This window comes from Melospiza melodia, chromosome 13 (genome assembly GCF_035770615.1).
Source record: "Melospiza melodia melodia isolate bMelMel2 chromosome 13, bMelMel2.pri, whole genome shotgun sequence".
Taxonomy (NCBI): domain Eukaryota; kingdom Metazoa; phylum Chordata; class Aves; order Passeriformes; family Passerellidae; genus Melospiza; species Melospiza melodia.
This window is the reverse complement of record NC_086206.1, coordinates 9438652-9460589: the sequence shown is the minus strand read 5'-3', so window position 1 is coordinate 9460589 and position 21938 is coordinate 9438652. Positions and strand designations below refer to the sequence as shown.

Sequence of the window (21938 nt, the reverse complement as noted above, 5' to 3'; positions counted from 1 at the left end):
TATAAAATCAGCTTCTATTGGAATATTTCAAGTCTCCAGCAAATAACAAACAGCAAGAGCTCAAAAGACCATTTGACTATAGAAAAAGTAGCTGACAGTGCCTTTTATTTAAATTATCCAGCACTACAACTCTGCTATAATTCTTCTACACAATAAGTAAACTATTAATGTTTCAGATTAATAGCCTGTTTCATGAACAAAACTGCTATTATATTCCAGAATGAATAAAAAAGCAGAACCCTATTATCACTCATTTTAAATTACTGATTCTCTACCACCAAATTTACCTTTGATGGTAGCACTGAACTAGATGTTTTTTTAGCTAATCTATATTTATGTCATTTAGATTTACTCACTAAGGAAATACATTTGTAACGGTAGTTTATAACAACAAGAAATTGTTCATATTCAGCAATTTATGATAAGCCAAGCTTAAAGGCTTTTTTCCTAGACAAAAGAAAGAATTAAAGCTAAAACAAAGGGTTTCAAAAGTGCAGACACTGTGTATAGTGGAAACTAGGCCAAAAGAAAAACAAATCCCCAAGGCTGCAAATCTCACTTAAGTTATTTCAAATTTTATTTTAAAATTGTCTGGAAAGCTACCAAGAGGTTACCATTTTAATCTAACTATTAAAAAAATAAAGAAGATCATATTAATTCCATATCAACTACAATGCAGTGACACTTAACAAGCAGAACTTTAACAGCTTCCCAGCAAATTTCACATTTATCAAGCAGATCAGAAGGTCATATGCACTTGTTTCCCCCACACTCTGCTGAGGTGAATTTCTTTAATGACTTACATGAGACCTTGACTCCCGGGGCAGCAGCGAGCACAGGGTCTGTCTGTTCCTGTTATGGGCATCGAAATCCACAAATATGACAGACCAAGAGCAGCCCTGGAACACAACATTGCATTTGTTTAGGCAAAGGGAAGAAGCTTGGTGCATCCTGCTGAAACACTGCTCCTGTGTTTCATTTAGGTTATGTTGTCGTTGCTGAAAATTCTAATCAGAAAACACAGCACAACATCAAGTCGAAAATATTTTGATTTTTCAATATATTGAAGTATAGCCAAAATTAGATGGCTTTATCACTGATTAGTAATTATATGATTCATTCAAGCTGTTAACTCTTCTATTAATACTTGAAAAATGAGGCCTGTATTAAGGACAAACAAAAAAGAGTAGTTGTTCTTCCCTGTGAACACAGGAAATGTTCTAAACAGTGATGCTGAATATTTCATTACAAGTCAGTTAGAACACAAACAATTGGATATTCAGCACAGGTACTGCTTTGGAAAAGGACTTTCATAGCAAATAAAAATAGTCTGCTTTTCACTTATTTTAAGGTTTGCATTATCAACATCTATTCCTTGGTAAAATTCACTTCCTAGTAAAATCAGTAATTTCACACTGTATTTCTCTGTCAACTTCCTGATACTTCCTGAAACACTAAATTCCTCTGGCTGAGACAGAGTTTAAATAGAATCAATATAATTTAGAACTATTACCAGGAGGCAACTTCTTCTTCAGGTTTGTTAATGAATAGGTATCTTCATAAGTGTTGCAACTGATAATGAATTTCAGAATGTGAATCTCAGTCAATGTGAATTCATTCCACTAATGGTCATAAATCCTAGAAATTTTCATAAATCCACCAAATTTCTCCTAAACAGCAGCCAATTTTTTTGTATACAACTTTCCTAGGAAGACTGTTCCAGAGCCCACCATTCTAATTATTAAAAATTTCAATTTCCAGTGAAGTTTCTACATAAATACCTCACCACCCTTCTTTGTGTGCCAGTACCAACATCCACTAAGATGCTTCTCCAAAGGGTTTTATTCTTACTTATACTTTACTGCACTCTAATTATATATAGTTATCATAAAAATGCACAGCTTTTGCTTTACTAGGGTAAACAAAACCCCAATTTTTCCACTGTCCCCATGGGAAATAATCTGTTTTCTCAGTCATCATTCTAGCAAGATACACACTGACTAGTGTTGCAATAAGAATGTACACAAAAAAAAAAATCACATTGGCTTTGATGGTTTTAACTTTCTTCTTAATCCAGGTTCTGATTATTCACAATTCTCTAAACTCACCTACAAACCCTGAACACAAGCTGCCTCCACGTGCAGTTCCAAAGTCTGTGCTGCAGGGAAGGATCCTCTGGGGGTTCAGGAGCAGCCTCATTTGCATTCCCTAAACCCACAAGTACCTTGTTTGACAAATGAACTATTTTTCACTTCTCTAAAGACTGTAAACTTCTGGAGTAAGAACACTGTACAGAGACTTGATTTATGAAAAAAAAAATTTTAAAAATTGTTTTTGCCCAACCCAGTAGAGGGCATGCAGCTCATACACAAACAGCTCTGCCCAGGTCAGGCTTCAATGTGCTGCTCTTGCTGTGAGCAGTGCTCCCCAGCAGTGATTTCTGCAGGCTGTACCTGTGCAGCTGCAGGTGCAAACAAATCTCTTGAGGGGCTCAAGGGGGTTTCTCAGAGCCAATGGAACACAGCTGGAGCTAAGCACAAAGGCAAACTCTGCATAGACTGAAGGTCAAAATAGGTTCTGTTAATGCCAGCTACAGATCTCAGAAATAAACTCTCAAACAATCTCTCAAAGCATTTAAATGGGTCTTGCTTCAGCAATTTATTCATACTTTTTAGAATTCAGCAAAAAAAATTGAAAAAAACCTCAACAGCCACATTTACTGGTGCTTGAAACTATTGGGAAGGTAAAGATTATAGATAAATGTCATTTCTGAAAGAATAACAATGCATATACAGTGTGTGGTCATCACTAAAGATCCTTACTACTCCTAGTTCTGAACACCTGACATCAGCTTTTAGAATGTATGGCATCTCTCTCCCATATATACATTTTCTAAAGCATTAATTTGGAAGCTTTTAGCTACAGACTACTGTATAGCACCAAAGACAAAGATGCACACAGAAGGGGAACCCACAGCAGATATAAAAGTCTCAGAAAAGGCTTGCTTCCCAATTGATCCAAGCCATATAAAGGATGAGAAAACACTTCACAGATGTGCAACACACTGAAATTAAAAACAGGTTAAAAAGTGGGATTATATAAAAGCAGCTTGTTTAAAGTCTTGATCAAAAGGCACATGAAGGAAGCAGACAAAAGGAAGGTAATGCTTGAAGGGGGAAGTATATTCTAGTATCAGCAACAGATACAGTTCTGAAGGAAAAAAACATTTTGGCAACAAAATTCTTTTTCAGACTAAGCTACAACCACTTTAGAATTTTTCTAAGGAAAAATCTCAAGTGATTCTTGATAGAAAGGGCACTAATGATTTTATCAGATAAATTCTGTACCTGAAACAGCAGCAAGCAGTTTGCTGACTTTCTTTAAAGCTGGACTCTAACAAACTGTGCTAGACACTTCTAAATATCCTCTGATTTACCTGGTAAATCATTATTGCTAACAACAAAGGAGGGAAACAAACACTTCTATTACCTGATTTCCAAAGAGATTGAAACCATTAATTGCTTCTAAAGCTGCTTTTGCCAGTCCCACGGAGCTGAGGAGAAAGCAAAACAAAACCCAGAGGTATCACAATTCAAGCCCAGGCTAAAACTTGACACACTTGATAGCTTTGAGTGCCAGGACCTTTTCTTGATTTGAATTTCACGCTTAACCTTTATGTTACTAAAATGATGATGCAGCAGATTTGGGGTTGGTTTGGTGGTAGGTTGGGTTTTTTTTCTCTGAAGTACTAGCCAGCATTTTTATTTGTCTTCAAATGTCAGAGACCATCTCATAAATGAACTTTTGTTCTCACCTTGCTATCAGACATTGGCATTATGCATTTCAAGGTCTTGCTAATAGCACAGAGACAGAGGATTTAATTCAGCACAATTTTTCAAACCAGCTCTCGAGCATTAAACTTTAAAGACTGATTTCTAGCTTTCAATATAATAAAAGAGCTCATCAATCTGAACTCACAACAGAAGGATTTTCTGATGTCAACCATACAGTGACACATCTTTAATTTCACTTCATCACAAAGAAAACAGGACCCAGAAATTCCATCAACAATTCCACTCACATTTTAAGACACTATGGATTAAAATCACTAATAATTATATAATTAAAAATATCAAATTATATATTAAAATTATTTATTAACCCTTATGTAAATGCCACAGTACAAATAATACACATTTTAACAAAGTTTTCAACATTTTCATTTAAAAAGTGTCCTTTTCTATTTACCTTGTGAGAATTATTTAAAAAAGTGAAGGAGCATTCTTTTCCTTTCAGTTTCACTTCTCTTTTTCTCAGTTTTTAAGATTACATAATTATAGATAAATATTCAGATAATAAGCACTAACTCACACTTCTATGTAAGGGGTGTTGTGACTGTATTGACAAACAACATCATCATCGAGCCCCCCACCAAAAAACTGACAACAATTAAATTGGCAGAAATCTGCAAACAGGGACTGCTTCAATCTTTATTTTTCTATACTCCATGCAGCACTCTGGGATGGAAGCAAACATTTTACCTTACTCTAAATAAACTGATTTTTACTATCTAGTATTGTAAAATATGTAATTTCAAATGATTACAAACAAATTCATATTTTTAATATGGGGTCTAATTATGATTACACAGGAAATACTGAAAAGAATGAAAATAATTCATTGCAGTTCCAGAATTTGGTTTTTTAAGTATTATTTTACCTGTGTTAGTTCTAATATTAGAAATACTTTGTACTGTTTTCAGACTTTATCATTTACAAACCCCCATGTTCCTCTCTGAAACACTGCCAGGAATGATTCTCCTGGGCTCCAGTTCTAATTGCTCAACAAGAGAAGGCTGAAGCAGCCTAACCACAGCCTGCTCTGAGCAGCTGCCTCTGCCTGGTGCCCTCTGATGCTGAAAGCTTTGAGAGCTGCAGAATGAGATGAAGAAATAAACTGAACTCAGAAGAGCTGGGAATGTAATTATTTTTCTGGCTTTGTTTCATACCTAAAAAAAAAAAAAAGTAATTGTTCTAAAAATTGCTTTATTCTAATTATCACCTAGCCATTGACCAAATAAATTGGTATGATGACTCAGAACAGAACTTTTCAGACGAATTCAGTATTATCAAACTGCGTATACAGAAGGTAAAAATCAGAGAAATCTTGCACACTTGAGGTTGTATCACATGTTAAAATCTCATATTTTCCTTTCAAGTAACAGTCCTAATATCAACATGATCTATTTTCAGAGTGAGAAAAAACTTACTGATAAAAGGTAGAGAAGTAATAAATGTTCAGTTGGTATTCAGATAACGTAAAACTATTCAACCTGTCTACAAAATAGGCTGATACTGCTTGAATGACATTCAAGACAAACATGTACTCCTTCCTTGAAATCATCTCTGCTTTGCAGACTCAATCATTATTCTACAATAATAGTCATAAAAAATTTAGTAATTTACTGTAATTTATCAGCATTTTTCTACCTCTAGTTATTGAAAGCCCCTGGAAACTTCATTATTCTCACAATTACTTGCCAGTGACCATATAAACATCCCAACATTGTCAATCACTCTCTTCACCACACACACAATTACTACTTAAATTATCAAAAGTTTTATTGGGTAAATGACAGGAAGAAGTCCTTTAAAAGAAAAAAGAAGTCTGTGAAGAGCCTTTGTATCAAGTGTGTCTTTACAAGAGTGAACAATCACAGCACAGCACTCTTCAGGACTGTGATCACACTTCACACTCATTTCATTGCTACTGATTAATGCCTTCCTGTTGGGAAAATTGCTAAAGAGGTTCTGTAATAAACATTATGCTTATGTCTTTATATAGAAAATACATTCCTCAGACTCTACAATTTAGTAACAAAAGAAATGGAGTGTCTTAACTGAGTGGATGAATGGCAAAATGTATTTTAATAAATGTGTTGCTTCCTCCACTCATTAAGCCACTATGAATAGACCATACTGACCTGTGGGACTCTGCCTGGAGAAAAAGGAGATGGGCACAAAGCAAAACCTCACCCAAACCCTCTTCAAACAGCCCTCTAAAAATGTCACAGGATGATGAAGTCATTGGCCAGAAGGGACATATGGAACTTATCTAGCCCAACACACAAGCTCACTTGAAGGCCAATATCTAACCAAGACCAATTTAAGTAAACCACAGCCTATACTAGACAAGTCTCACAAACCTCCAGGGATGGTGACTCTGCTTTGAGCATCCTGCTCTTTCCTTCTCTGTGCTTCCAATGAAAAGGTTTCTTCTTCATGTCCCCACTGAACCTCACCAGGTGCAATTCTCAGACCTTACTGGAGCTGCCAGTTATTTTAGTGTGTCAAGGATTATCAAGAGCAGCCTTGCAATCATAATGCTGCTGCAAGGTAACATTTGACCTTGAGCCATATATAGGGCAGGGCAAGATGAGACTAACCTAGAGGAACCACTTCCAGCTTGCTAAAAGAGATTTTCTAAACACACTTAAACAACATTCATAATTCTCATTACTTTTTAATTGTTGGATTCAACCCCTCAGTAAAATACCTAAGGGCAAACACTAAAATTTGCACATTTTTAGCAAATGTAAATCAAAATACACCTTCAAGTATATCCATCCTTAATCCTCCTCCTATTCAATTTCTTGCCTCTATCTGAATGCTGTGCATTTCAACTGGAACATCAAGCAGATGTGAAAAATAAGCAAATGAGAAAAAAGTTTCTACATCACTAATAATTTTGTAACTCTATAACCCAAAAAAGAACAAGGAGGGACAGCACTACAGCAATGTGCTATATACCCCAGAGAAGAGCATGACTGAGGCCCTGCAGCTCCACATTTGGGATATGAGGATGCTGCTTTGGTGATTTCCTGATTCTCATATGGGAGGTGTCAGAGGCACTTGGCACAGCTCCTCAGCAATGCCTGCACAGCAGCTGGATCAAACAGCTACAGGACAAATTAATTTCTGTCAAGTTCAGCCGTATGGGAAGGGATCACACTACAATAAAAGCTGTTACAAATCTTGCCTTTGAACCAATAAAAGACATCAATTTGCATACATCAGTGCAGACGTGCTCCACAGAGTGTTCTGCTATTTATCATTTATCACAAGTGTTTGGAGCTGTACTGAGAGACTGTGAAGGCTTAAAATATCTGCATCTTTTAACATGGGCCATAATGTGCAGCTATTATTCACAGACTTCCAACTGTAAAATATCTTCTTTGAACAGAAAGCCTCTTTCAATAAAACACAAGAATTACCTACTTATTCTGAAAGCAAACACAGCCTGTATGGAGATTTCCATCACAGAATTTAAGTGTCAGGAGTGCACCATCCTTAACACTGCCCCTGAAGAGAGCACTTCGGGGTCCCTAATCACAGGAGACCCCCATATAGCATTTGTGAGTAGACCTGATATTCATAATTGCTTCATCAATTTGAAACAAAAGGGGGTTTTATAGCTCTCTTTGGTAGATACAATTGGAACATAAAGTATAAAGAACATTTCAGTGTACACAGAGCTTTCCTCAATAATATCTAAAAATGCCTTTTGATGCATGTTGCCCTCCCATTTTTCCTGATTTATGAGAACCAGGGAAATTGCCTACCAGCTTTCCACAGCGAAGCAGAGTATCCACATGTACACCAAGAATGATAAATAGAGGCAATACTTGTTTCTGATGACCAAAGTCTACTTCTTCAATTGGGACCAAGCTCTGTGCTTCCCCTTATGCTAGCTCAATGATCTGTTAGATTGGCCCAGTCCATCTCACTAAACTTTACCCTTAGAAAAACCAACCTATAAATGTCAGCCTAGATTAAGATAAAACAACATGCCCATTTCCATCTGTTTAAAAGATGCTCAGTTGTCCCTGAAGAAAATTCACATATTGAATAGCCAGGATGCTGAAAACAGGAGACACAGGAGTTTCAGTGCTCCTTTTGCACATTTTTACAAGGTGAGATCTGGAAAGAAGCATTTGTTTCTCTATGTAGTCATGTAGTCTGGCATTTGACAATTTTACAGACACAGTAGGAGAAAAGAAAATCAGCAAAGTCATAAAGCAGATTATGTAACAACTCTTTTTTTTTTAGCTCTCATATTGATAAAAAGGTTCTATAAAAGCCCTGAAAAACAGCCCTACATTAATAGTTTTGCTGCAAGGACATGTAAGTATATCTAAAGGTTAAAATATACATGCCTGCATGTGGGCTAAGGAAAATAATTCATTCTCAAATGACAAGACAGATTTCTTTGCAATATTGAAGGCTGGAAGAAATGTGTATTCTTTACAAGCCCTTGATAATAAGGATGATCAATAATATTTTCAAAATCCAAAGATATCCAAGCTATAGCCATTTTTATGATTATTAAAACCTCAGAAGTCAAAAGGTGAAGGAAACAATAGTAACACTGGAATAATCAAGTTGTCAGATTACAGATTTGATCCTTCAAGGCAGACAGCACATGAGTGATTCCACTGAGGTGAGCAGGACAACTCCAGCATTAAAATGCTCCCAGCATTGCTCCCTGTGCCTGACAGGACTCAGAACTTGCAGCATCTGAAGAACCTGGAAAAGAGCTTGGCCCTAGGCTGCTCTCCAGTCTACAGCATTTCCTTCCCACCACAGTGCAGAAGGGAAAATCTAATCTCATGATTCCACACCTTTTTAAAGCAGGATAATCCTAACCAGTTTTTTGAATATGATTCCAATCCCACTGCACATGCCTAAAGACCCTGAGCTGCTCTGAACACAAGTCTCAGAATTATATACATGCAGCTGCACATAATTACTGGAATTTGAATACTCAAATAGCTAAGCATCCATGTGGTTATTTCAGCATGCATATCATGATGAAATTATCCTCACATTTTCCCAAAATACATCCCTCAGTCTTTAGAGAACCTTAATCTAGTTCAAGCAGCATTTTCATGCATTATTATTTATAGCTTACCCATTATGAATTCTTTCCATTGATTTACTTGCCCTGGCTAACAGAGCTGCATTTGCTCACCCACCTTGAGTGCAGCTCTGGACAGCCATTGTTGTACTTGCTGCCTCTCTCCCACACACCAAAGTCTGGCACACGATAGGCTCTCTCCACACAAAACACAAGGTTCTGGATAAAGGACACCTACAGGGAAGAAAAGTGACTGGAGGAAAATGAAAGCACATCTTTTCTGTCTTTTTCCAAAAGATAAACTTGCTATTCCTTGTAACTGTTCTTTCCATCCTTTTCTGTCTCAACTCAAAGGATGGTGTTCTCAAGTTCAAATATTCTCCTTAAAACCAGTTTTTAACCACAATATGTTAAGAGCTGTCCCAACTGATGTGTGAATTTACACAGAAGTTGCAACAAAGGCAGGGATAAAAATGATTTCATATTGAAGACACATATTTGAAGAGCTCCAAAAAGCTCTTCAAAAAGGTGATACCCAAAAAGGTGATATTTTGATATTTTCAAAAAAATTTATACTAACAACATCAGAAACAAAACCAAAATTAGAACACATAAATCCTGGTGCTTTTTCTTAATTCATTTTAAGAGAACTGATATGCCAAAGTTTTATTAAATAAACTCCAGATAACATATATTTATGCAGATTCAAACACACTCCTTTGTAAACATAAATAAAACTCTAAGCCAATTTATTATAATTAAAATCTCTTCTGGGACCAACACATTTCAACTGAATACCAAAGTACTGAAGGTATTTAAGATGTATTCAACTATAGCTGGGAACTTATTTAAACAGATAATTTTTCCTGATTTACACTGTTGAAAGAGACATTTAGAGTTGCTTGACTGTAGAAAAATGAAATTGAACATAAGTTTTATAGTTCACTTTAAAGAGTCCACAGATTGGAGCTTAGAGAAAATGTAACCACAAGCACAAGATTTACACTGGTTCATCTCCAAAGCAGGGATTTCATCCCCTCCCATCCAAATTATTCTAGGGGACTGTGGAAAAGAAAATACTGCAATGGCTATTAGTAAAACCTTACTGAGGAACTACAGAGAAGCATCCACTTTGTTTTTTTTTTTCCAATGAGCTATGTAACAAAACCCCAATCTTTTACTGAAAGGTATTTGCCTGTACACCTTTGTTTTGCCTTTTTTCTCCATTTTTCTTTAAATTTTAAAAATTTACTATTTCAGATTTACTCTTTATATTTTTATATTTACTCTTTTATCTCATACCAATATTATAATTCTAGACACACTGGTCTGTCTTTATTTAATGTCTCTGCTAAAATGTCACTATGAGGTTCACAACTATCTGCACACTAGATCTGGTCATAGTTACTGCTTCCAAGAAACCTCTGTCTCACTCTTCAGCTATGCCCAGTATATTCATCCCTGTAATTTAGCATTTGGTTGTATTAAAATGAACTTTCTCTGAATGAAGCCAAACACCCAAATATTAAGAGTGTGGCTTTTCCCATGCTCTATCAGTAACTGAAATTTCTATGAAGGAGCAAATAGCACCACATAGAATCAGCCACACAAACCCAACAGAAAGTGCAGGTCTGTGGTAAAAAATCTGAGTATGAATGTCCATAGTGCAGAGATTGAGAGGGGACAGTTGCTAGGATAAGGACATCCTGGCAAGGAAGAGGAGAATATCCACTGATGGAGAGTCTATAAACATGCACTTCTTCTGCAGAATCTGTAATTAAATGCAAACATCTGGAGGATAACATAAATTATATATCAAGCTAATTAAATCCTTAATTATATACATTTGCCTCCTCACAGATATAAAGGCAGTTCAGAGGAAATAATATAGGCCTATCATATGATCTAAGAAAGAAAGAAGGCATGTTGCAAAATTTAGTTTTGTAATTATGTAAAAAAATAGATTACTGAAGATATATGTTATACAAAAATAATGCAAATTCACTATTAGTGGAAAAATCTTTCTTTTTAATAGTAGTACTGCAAGCACATTTAAGCTTTTTAAGGCAATACAGCAGCAACTATCAAACAGAACAGAGTAAATTTAAACAAATCCAGATTAAGAAAATTGGAGAAAAGAAGAATTAAAAAAGTATGTACATCTGTGCTTTCTATTCCAGTTTCAAAACATAACCTCATTTTAGAGCAGGCCAGCAGGTTGTCCTGACATGACTTGTACTCAAGCCAAGGCTATTATTATCTTATTTACAGAGGAGTTAACACTCTCTAGAAACATCCCTTACTATGATATAAAATTCTTTTATTTTCAATTAAAGATACAGCAAAAATTCTTAACACTCATATTCATATTGTTTGAAGAAAGCCCTGCAGCTTCCCTGAAAATTAACCCCAGTATTTATTACACTGAATTTTCATTGGACAGGGTGAACTGACAGAGTTTGAAATAATGTGAAAAGTGAGAGCAATGTAAGTAGAGGTTAATTGTCCTAACATGTTGGAACTCTGATCTTTTAATTCTTGACATTGCAGCTATCAGAAATAGCAGAGAACTATAAAACTTTCAATGTCATGTTATATTTACTCTTTGCACATCTAACACTTTTTTAGCTATTATTTCACTATCCATTCATTCCATTACTTTTTCTGAGTTCCACTCAAAGCACAGAATACCTGCAGCATATTTTCAGAACAATTAATTTGCAGTTGGTAATGAAATAAAAGCCAGAAAAAACAGAAACAATTTGAAGCATGTTTTAGGACAGGAAATCAATTTGTACCTCATCTGTGTTGTAGATAATCTGCAGCCCCGAAGAGATCATCTCAACCAAATAGAGAAGAAATAATGACAAAGCATTGATCTGGAGCAATTAAACACAGAAAGGAAACTGTAATTAACTTTATGTTCGTTGGAGTCATGTAAACAAAATAAACATGGTATAATTCACTAGCAAAGATGGTCCCACTGTAACACACTACTGCTTCTAAAAAAGCCTGCATCTAATGATGTGGAAACAATCAATAGGAAAAGGTGGCACAAACAAGCCTTGTCTTCTAGAACCTCTGATGTTTTATGACTTTTAAATTTCAAACTGTGCTAGCAAAATGTTCTCCCTTAGGCACATGCTTTGACCCACAGGTAATCACTTTGTCCCAAGCTGTTTTCATGTTTCCATACATGACAACTCACTAGCCAGTGGGTTACCAGAAAGGCAAGCAGCACATTGAATAGTGCACAGCACACCCAGAAAGCAAATCCCTTCTGCCCTGCTGGGAATTTTGGCATTATCAGCTGATAGGAGGAGAATTACAACATTCAGATATGATCAGATATTGAAAAACTATATTTTTAGTACCCATAAGCAGCATTTACTGTAAACAGTAATTACCTTCAGCAGCTGAACATCATCATGTCAACTCACTGAGGAATCAAAGGAAACTGCTGGTTTGGTTTTTATTACAGAACTTTCCTATACTTGAGAATTTCTATAACTTCAATAGAGAAACTAAGCTTATCACAGTATGAGGTATAAAATAACAATCTCATTCCATGAAATTTAAAGAAACCATCTAGAACAAAAAAAAGTGGACTCTTATCTGGAACATAGCAGATCAAAAATTCGGTCCAAATTCTAAAAATCCATAAATATTTAAAGACAATTGACTCTAGTGTCTTAATACAAACTGAAAAGCACCAAATACAGCAGTAAGGGCTAGATAACATATTCAGTGTTTCCCAGCTGAGCCCTCTCAGTTACTCTGTACTCTTGTCTCCACAGAGCTGAAAACCCTCTAATTCTTGAGGTATGCAGATGACAGATGGCAATGTGCATTCGTGTTTATGGGAAGGGTTGAGCTGCCACAAAAAGCAGACTCTAAACTGTCATACAGAGCTCCCCAGGTCCCCAGATTGTCTCCTCTCATAGATAAAACATGTGCCTTTTCATGAAATTTCCCACAGTCCAAAATGCTAACTTAAGATAATTCCATAAAGCATTTTCCCCAGAACATACAATTTCTGAATCCAACACATTCACTGTACAAACTATTTAAGTAATACTGTCACCATGAAATGAAATAATCATCAACCCACTGTGTCAGTTCTGAATAATTTCACTAGCAATTTCTGAGCTAGAAGTTGTGTGCAGACTTATGGAATGCAAAATAACAAGATCATGAAAGGAAAGGTGGGTCTGAAAGTAAAGAGAATGGGAAATAAAAGGAGTAAAGATTAAAACTCTGGAAAATGAGAGACAACAAAACTATCAGTTATGCAATTAGTCTGACTAGGAACCACTATGCAAAGCAGGGAACAATTCCTAACTGCTGTCAATGTGCATTAAATGAATGAAAATTGCTCAAAATGATGGAAAATGAAACTGGGAATATTCACCATAAGATTACTCTAAATCTTTCACTTTCCTGACCACAACATTCTTTTGCCAGGATTATTTATTGACAGCCATCTGTTGGTTTCAAAAAGAAGCAACTCTGTAAACAACCAACCATCTACCTCTACAATCTCACAGTTATCTCAGTCCCTTCTGACCAAAGCACATCATTCAGTTATGTTTCAAAACACTGTCTTTTTCAGCAGAAGATGGAAAGGAAACTGACTCACTTTTACCACAGACAGCACATCTAACACAAATCTAACCAAACTGAGACAGCTGCATGGAAGAATGGAAGACAATATTATTAAAAAATCAGCCAAACTTGGATTTACAACAGCATGGATGTGTTACCTGAAGGTGTCCATACTCCTCATGGGAGAAGACCTCATCTCCAGTTTGTGCATTGAACACAGAATGCAGACATGCAGATGGTTTGGGGTCTTGTTTAAATTTCTGAACCTAAAGGTGAATGAAAGGCAAAACATAAAAGCAAAGGCAATAATTTCAGTATGTTTGGCAACCACAAATTCACCATATTTAAATTATTATTACTATTGTTATTATTTCCAAACTAAAAACTTTTTTAATTTGACCACTATGTAAACCTTATCATCAACAGTGTATTTTCAGAACAATTACTTTATAGCTAGTAATTAAATGAAACCAAGATAACTCCATAACTCTAAGTCACACTTTGCTCTCCAACAAATTTTAAAATTTTATAACCATCATTGCCAGTACCTGATCCACTTTTCACAGAATTGCCAACATTGATGCTACCCTCATAAGATTTTCTTCTCTACCAACAAAACACAGCACGTGCCTCAGAACAAGCAAACAAGTACTGTATTGGAGTCTGCTCTACAAATACATTTAATAGACTTCAGGTCATGACTCACATTGGCAATAGAATGCAACATCTGCATTTTTGCTAAAAGCAGCAGCATTTCCTCAAGTCATGTCTTAAACAACTAGAACTAAAAATTATCTTCCTTTTATGAGGCCACACAGTCTCTCAGAATAAAGTCCAGCTTGACTTCTGTCTGTTGGCTACCAGAAACTGTTTATTACTACACTGTAGGAAGAGAAAAACATCTGTAGTAAACAAGGCAAAAGCAGACAGGCAGTGTGCCAGCAGTGGGACACCTCTGGTAATTTAATGCTCATTATTCTTATCTGGCACTCCTCACCCCAGAACAAAAACTGCACATCAAAGAGAAAAACAACAGCTTAAATGTAACAAGATCAATTTAGGTCAAGATTATTTAAAGATATGAGACTCTCAAGAAGCAATCCAACCCCTCAGAAAATATATGTCAGCATAGATACAAGAGGCAATACAATACTTGCTCATTATTACTGCTACTGATACCCCATACCTGTGGGCTTCCCATTTCAGATTGTGTGCTCAGCTGTGAGGGAAGCTATGGACTTACACAAAAACTATTTCTAATAATACAGTTAAAAGTCAGCGACCTGAAAATTCAAATAACCACATGGAATATGTGTATCTAACTACTTCTAGATCTGCTGCTGACCAATATGCAAAATTTATCCACCACACCAAATTTTAATAAGAAGGCCTGAATATTCAGAGTATATTCACAAGAGAATTAAGGGCTGACTAAATCAACTGTGTTGCAACATAAGTAGACTACTCTGTTTCCTTACTCATTTTGGAAATGTGTGCCCTTCTGAAGTTATGTCATTACATAAAATAGTGCTGGAAAATGTCTGCTAAAGAAACCAAGCAAAAAATTAAAATGATCACCTAGGTAAGGAGAACAACTACAAACACAATAACCAAGACAACAGTGCAAAAAACCCTCTCCAGCCTTAACAAAAAGTACTTCTACATCTTTCCAATTAATCACTATAAAAAGACATAAAATCCCCCACAAGTACTAATGGTGTAATATTTGAATGGGACAAATAACTGCAAAATGAACACAAAGAAGTTTCAAGCGTACCCTGCACTTTCCTACCCAAAATGCTCACATGTACACCCTAAATTGATGCTGCCACAACAATGAAGCAGCTGCTCTGTTAGGGGCACCCTAGCACTGAGAATTTGCTGTGTATTTAGGATTTGTCTCCCAGCTGAATGAATCCCTGGAGGGAGGCAAGGCTGTGCCCACAGCAGTCTCACCTTATCGGCCTGGCGCATGTAGCAGTAGAGAATTCCCCTCATGCACTTGATGGCAGAGTGCTCCAGCTCGTGGGTCCTGCCCTTGTCATCATCAATGCGCCTGCACGGGGAGAGAACTCACAAACAAACTGCAAATGCAGCACTGGGGGGAAAGGGGGACATTGGTGCTTGGGAATACTCAGTATTTAACTAATGCTGGTGCAGAGCGGTGCCCTCACTCATATCTACGTATTTACAGCCCTAGCCATCCCTCCTCATTAATAAAAATCATAATAAAAATAAGAAAAGGGGTTTTGTCTGGCAACTTACACAAGCATTCCTCTTTCAAAATTTAAGAATTAAAAAAAAAGTCCTTCTTGATATTATAACATCCAGTCCCTTGCAAGTAAATGATTCTTAGGACCAGCAACAAGGCTGCCAATGCCCTGAACTCTCCTGCTGGATTTAAAAGTATCCCGAGTACAATTTGCCAGAAGAAGCTCTATTTTTAGTAGCAGGCATTAATTCCACTGCAAAAAATGCTGGCACCAATTACATTATATGAAAACATGTTTACTAACCTAAAGAAGAGTGACATTTTTAACCTAACACCTTCATAAATATTTTTACTGAGATTTGGAAATGCACCATTCCCTATGGGTTTACAAATCTATTTTTGATAAAGCCTCATCTTTTAAAACTTTCCCAGGAAGCTGAATAAGAGAGGGGTAACCTGGCAGAGACATGAGGGTAGAAGTTATTCACCTGTAAGCAAGGGCCAGTGCCCAGGCACAGGCAGCACAGTAAAGGCTGTCATGGACTTTTGCCCTTTGGTTACTCCCAAAAGTCTTGGTAGGGAACAGACCTGTGGTTGGGCTTTGATAGACCAGCAACGTTGATTTAACTGGAAAAAGGAAAAATAAAACAGATTGTTAACAACATTTGTATTTCTTCCAGATTCTAAACAGATTTCCAGGAACAGATCAAGGTGTAAACAACCTGTTAGAGCATGCACAAGACAAAATAAGGGAAAGAAAGGTAAGGAGAAACACACACAAAAATTTGTTACATTGTTTTTTCAGACAAATTAGACCTTTTTACACAAAACGCCAGCAGTATTCAAAATTATTTCTATGACTGTTCTAGCACAACCCACTTTGTACAGAATTTCTACAAAGCAACCCAGTAACTTCCTTTCTATGAAAACAGAAGAAAAAAGTGACTACAGTATGTCAACTGCCCCCCAGTCAATTAAATGCTTAAACTCTCCAGAAGTCTACATTCATAAAAATTACATTTTTAACTCAGGCCTGATGATTGTATCAATACTTATATAAGTAGAGGGGAGTAAGCAAGGAGAAAGGACAACTACAATTATTTAACTCAGTACCTTGATATGAAAATAGATTAAGACAGGAATTTTCAGGTTGCCAAAACCAAAAATACATTATGGCACCATTAATAACAAAAAATAACTGCCAAACTGTTCCAAGTACTACACAAAAGCTTTTGTCCATTTAAATTTTTCCTCAGCTGGACCTGGTCAATGCTACAATCCTAAGCTACCCCTTTATTCAAAATAATTCTAAATTCAATCTTACAGCTGAACTGGAATTTCAACAGACATTTTGATTTACAGAAAAAAATGTAACTCAGCCCTTCTCTTTGCACCTTCCAAACTTCCAGCAGCAGTTTAGGAAACTATCCTTAAGTAGGAATAATGTAGAGCTGATATTTATCATGCAAATATCAATTCTAACTCACATCTGGGTTAGTTCAAGCATTATTAACTTACCAATTCTATAGTAATGATTTAATTTGTCCCACAGAGTTTCCCCCTCTGGCTTTGGGAGGTTAATACATTTAAGTGGCTCATAAATTGAACCTAAAATAAGAAGAAAAAAGAATACCAAAATCAAGATCAGAATGAGTTTCATAATTGTAATATTGCTAAAAATTACTGTGATAAGGCATTTCTTCATGTTTGTTATTCAAGAGCACAATTTATCAAATTTCAATTGAAATAGAAAAGTTGTTATCTCTACAGTCTCAGAGAATTTTTTTTTACACTACCTGTCTACAAACCAGACCTCCACCTGTATCTCCAGTGCCTTGCAGATACAGCAAATGCTACATAAGTGTAGAATTAATTATTGAAGACAACTATTAAATGTGGAGAATTTTCTATGAACATTTTCTTAGAACTTAAGTATGTTACAGAGAAAATTCAAGAAGTAGGAAAACAGAAGAGGGACAAAAGTAGACCATACTCAATTCTTAGTGCCCTACCTGCCTTCTAAATTGTGAAGGTGTTCAGCACCCTCAGTGTTTCACCTACCCTGTTTGCACCCACCAGCCAGCCCAGCTGATTCATGTCAGCACAGGGATTGGCTTGTTCCCACATGCTGCTAAAGCCTAAACAAGTTATCCAACAGATAAAGCCCTCAAGTCACCTATATTCCAGAGAAATCCAATGCTATCAAATCCCCATCTTTCATTCTCACTACTTCCCTACCTGCACCTGAAAAGTCACTTTTACTGAGAGCTGAAATGAGCCACCCATTCCAAATTATTGGGGTGAACCATTTCCAACTTCTGATTTCAGAGTAATCCTGCTCTCCCCCACAAATCACTCAGGATTTATTCAGTGTTCTGGATGGCAGGATCCCCACAAGAGCCATGTGCTAACAGAAGAATGAGAATTTCCCTTGCCAGCCTGCACCCTGCCCCTTGGGACAGCTCAGGGGATGCAGTGCCAGGGCAGCCCAGCCAGCCAAGCAGTTCTGGCAGGACACAGCCAGTGCTCCTTTTCACAGAGCCTCCTTGGCAATCCCAGCACCCTCCCTGGCATCAGACTCGTGACTGTCCATATACAGCACTCTCAGCCCAGGAAATAAAAAAACAAAATGAAGAAAAAGAAAAGTGTTGAAGAAACAAGCGGATGTGGGACTCAGTGCCCTGCCCAGCTGCCAAGATGGTGTTTGGTCAAATGTTGGAGTTGATGACCTCAGAGGTCCTTTCCAACCTAACTGGGATGTGTGCAGAATGGTGACAGAGCTTCATGAATCAAGTCCTTTGGGGGAGAATGAAAATGTGTAGCCATTCAAGATTGCAAACCTCACCCCAAGTTAGACTGCCTTGGCTTTGCCAGCACAGGAGAGAAAAAACCTCATCCCTCCCCAGGCAGGGCCCTGGGTGCCAGCTCTGCTTGGATGTCCTGGTGATGCTTCCCAACCCATCTGAGCTGCCCCTCCAGCCTTTCCTCCTTGGGACAGGTTAAATGAGAAATAAACACCTGCATGTAGGAAAGGGCCTGAAAGGGAAGCACAGAGAGCCCAGTGTATTTAAACTGCCTTAAAAAACAAAGGCAAAAGAAATGAAATTGTTCTGTAATGGAAAATAAAAACTTGCAACATATCACAGCTTTTGTATCTTCTATTAAAATAAATAAATAAATAAGTAAATAATGAACATTCTGAACCTATTTAAATCCATTTTTGAAGCTACTTTGTTTTCCTACTTCTTTTAGCCTATGAATCCCTGTCCATGAAATGATTAATAATTTATACAATTAATTACTGTTACACAGTTAATTCAGTTATCTTGCAAAAGCACACAATACAGTGAGCTGCAGTAACTGTAATCTTGTACAGTGTTGTAGTGAAAGCACAGAATAGACAAAAGAAAAAAATCTTCATAAAGAGCAGCAATTTTATGAGAAATTCACTTAGAAATTTTCAAAGGCAAAATAAAGATTCTAACTCTTAGATTAGCTGACTGAATATCCACCATTGTTTGTGTGTGAAACAGGTTCAGAACGTTCACCTCCTGCAGGCTGCCCACCCCAGTGTGGCACAGGACACACAGGCACACACACACAAGTCAAAAGGTCCTGAACTAAAATTGTTTTCATTTAAATACTCACCAGACAAACTGTGACCCTCTGTGGCCAACAGAGAAACAAAACAAAGGTATCAAGAACAAAAAGCAAGCATATTCTTCTATTTCAGAGCATTCAAAGATTTCAATTTAGTGCAGAAAGAAGATTAAACAGAACAGAAAGCATGAAAATGTCAAAATGTCACTACAAATTACATTATTCTAGATGTTTGAAACTTTAATACAAATATAGTAAAACAGTCAGAGTAGAGTGCTGATGGAACAGAAAGGTGAACAGAATTCAAAGTTTGAAAAACTGAGAAAAAATAGTTTTAAACTTTTGAGTATTCCCTAAAATTACTCCTACTATAAGGAGGAGAACTTGTTTAAATCAAAGTTTTTCACATACTCTTCATTAATTCCTTATTAGCATCTATATAGTTTATGTTTTGCTTGGCTGTTACAGCATTCTTCTGGAGAAATCATGTGGTAAATTGCATTTCATTATTGCCACAACCTAATCAAATCAAGGAACAGTCAGGACAAACACGAAGCTGCTCCTTCCTTGAGCTTTTGGAGAGAGCCCATAACAGAGGAAGCTATTTTAAGGATGGCTAAAAAAAGCCTGACTCCAGTCTCATCTAAAATCTATTTGAGCTCATTTCAGCAAGATAAAAACCTGTCACAGAAAGCTATTTTCAATTACATATTTAAAATCAATTTTCAAACTAAAGAAAAAAAAATTAAAGAGATGACAACAGCAAGACTGCAGCACTCTAAACGTAACAGAGGGACATTTGCAAATGGGAGCCTGGAGGTCTCACTTTGTACAGCAGCATTCAGAAGAAACAGAGTGAGGACATCAATTTTAAATACTGTTTTTCATAAATACATCACTTTGTTATAACCATACAGTGGGAGTTTTATTTTAGGCAAACAAGTAGGTATGCTAGGAGGAACACAAAAACCTGTTCTGTTGATTTACTAGTTTGTCTGCTGTCTAGGGGTGTAACAACCCCATCCAACATTTAAATAGGTTATTTGGGAATTCAGCTTTTCTTCCTACAAAGAATGAAGTGTGCCCATTATTTCCTTACACCACAAGAGCATTGCTGCAGGCAGTACCTACTTCACAATCAGTAAAAAACTGACCAAAACTCCCAGTGTCACTTTCTGGGTTAATATAAATAATGTCTGATAAGAGAACACTCAAAGTCTTGATCCCAAGTCCAATTAAATCCCTGTTTGTGGTCAGACATTGCACTGACTAAATGCCTTTATTCCTAATCTGAAGGAAAACTAATCCCCTTTCATTTCCCACCATTTACAGCTCCCAGAGTAATATGATTTCAACTCTCTTCAAGTTGATTAATCACTAAAAATGATAGAGATTCCTTTCAAAGTAATAGAGAACAGGAAGAAATTTCAATTCTTTGTACAACCTCTGGATACTGAATAAACTGTGTCATCCTGATGCTACTTTCCCATCCCCCTCATTTTTATTCCTTTTATACCTGAGATCAGCATTAACTGCTCTTCAGGGAAGAGATGTGAACTGCCCAGATGTTTGGATTCAGAAGCTATGGCCAAAATGGCTTTAAAACAACTCTGTTCCAAATTTGTATATATGGAAGCTTTGGACACACACACATCCTTGGAGATGGCAGTAATTGTGCAAATTAAAGAAAAATAGGGATTAGAATGGAATTCTGCACTGAGTCTATGGATAAAGATTTGCATATTTCAACAAGGACAGTTTATTCAAATCTTTCAAAGTACAGAATTAATATAAACAAACACTTCCACAAAGCTAATCCCACACAAATGGAAGCAACATGGCAAGAAATTTATTTCTAATATTTCACATGCCAGAATAAGAAAACATTGCTTTGCATAATTCTATCAGGCCAGGCCAAAAGAAAAAAGCTGAGAACACAAGATTTCTTTGGATATTTGATAAGAATGAAAACTGATCACAGGCTCTGATATGACATTAGGTCTGGACATAATCTAACACTTGAGACAGGCAAGCCCTGGAGCTCAGATCCCTGTAACTTTCATTACCCAGTAAGGGCAGTGGCAGCTTCACCTTACAGAAGGCACTGGGACCAAAGAGGATTTGATTTCTACTCACAGCAAAGTTTAAGAAAAGATATCCCAAGGGGATTTTAATCACTACATACAGGAGGAAACCATGATCTCATAGTTGATCCTGCTTTGAGCAAGAGGCTGGAGTAGGTGACATCCTGAGAACCCTTCCAGACTGAACTGTTCCACAAACCAGGGTAAGGGAACACCAGGAGAGGGCTTGGAGAGGCAGACAGAAAAGGTATTAAAGTATTCCTCTACCTGAATACACAGCAGAAGTAAGCAAAAAGTCATAAATCTTGGTTGAGTGACAATTACACATTAATAAAAATGAGTAAAATCTTGTAATAGTTTAATTTAAATAACACTAAAGAGAAAAGCTTTAAAACTATAATTGATCAAGAAAAATCACGTGTTACACTGTGCAAGCAATTCAGTCAGTATTTCACAGAGTGACAGAACATCCTGAGCTGGAAGGGACCCACCAGGACTGTCGAGGTCCAGCTGCTGGCCCT

The 21938-nt window shown here is 36.8% G+C and overlaps 1 protein-coding gene across 5 annotated transcripts in view; it reads right to left on the bottom strand.

Annotated features, from left to right (window-relative positions):
• The window catches only part of PHKB (phosphorylase kinase regulatory subunit beta), a 66955-nt gene that overhangs the window by 40538 nt on the left and 4479 nt on the right, over positions 1-21938 (bottom strand). For 3 of the 5 annotated variants that reach the window (XM_063167735.1, XM_063167737.1, XM_063167736.1), the window contains exons 2-9: positions 17252-17341; positions 16222-16360; positions 15478-15577; positions 13680-13787; positions 11715-11795; positions 9035-9150; positions 3490-3553; positions 804-899 (exon numbers count right to left, since the gene is read on the bottom strand). In XM_063167735.1, coding sequence (XP_063023805.1) covers positions 804-899; positions 3490-3553; positions 9035-9150; positions 11715-11795; positions 13680-13787; positions 15478-15577; positions 16222-16360; positions 17252-17341 — 794 coding nt within the window. Of the gene's footprint in view, positions 1-803; positions 900-3489; positions 3554-9034; positions 9151-11714; positions 11796-13679; positions 13788-15477; positions 15578-16221; positions 16361-17251; positions 17342-19381; positions 19400-21938 lie in introns of all 5 variants that reach the window. The other 2 variants (XM_063167733.1, XM_063167734.1) reach the window with 1 other exon arrangement.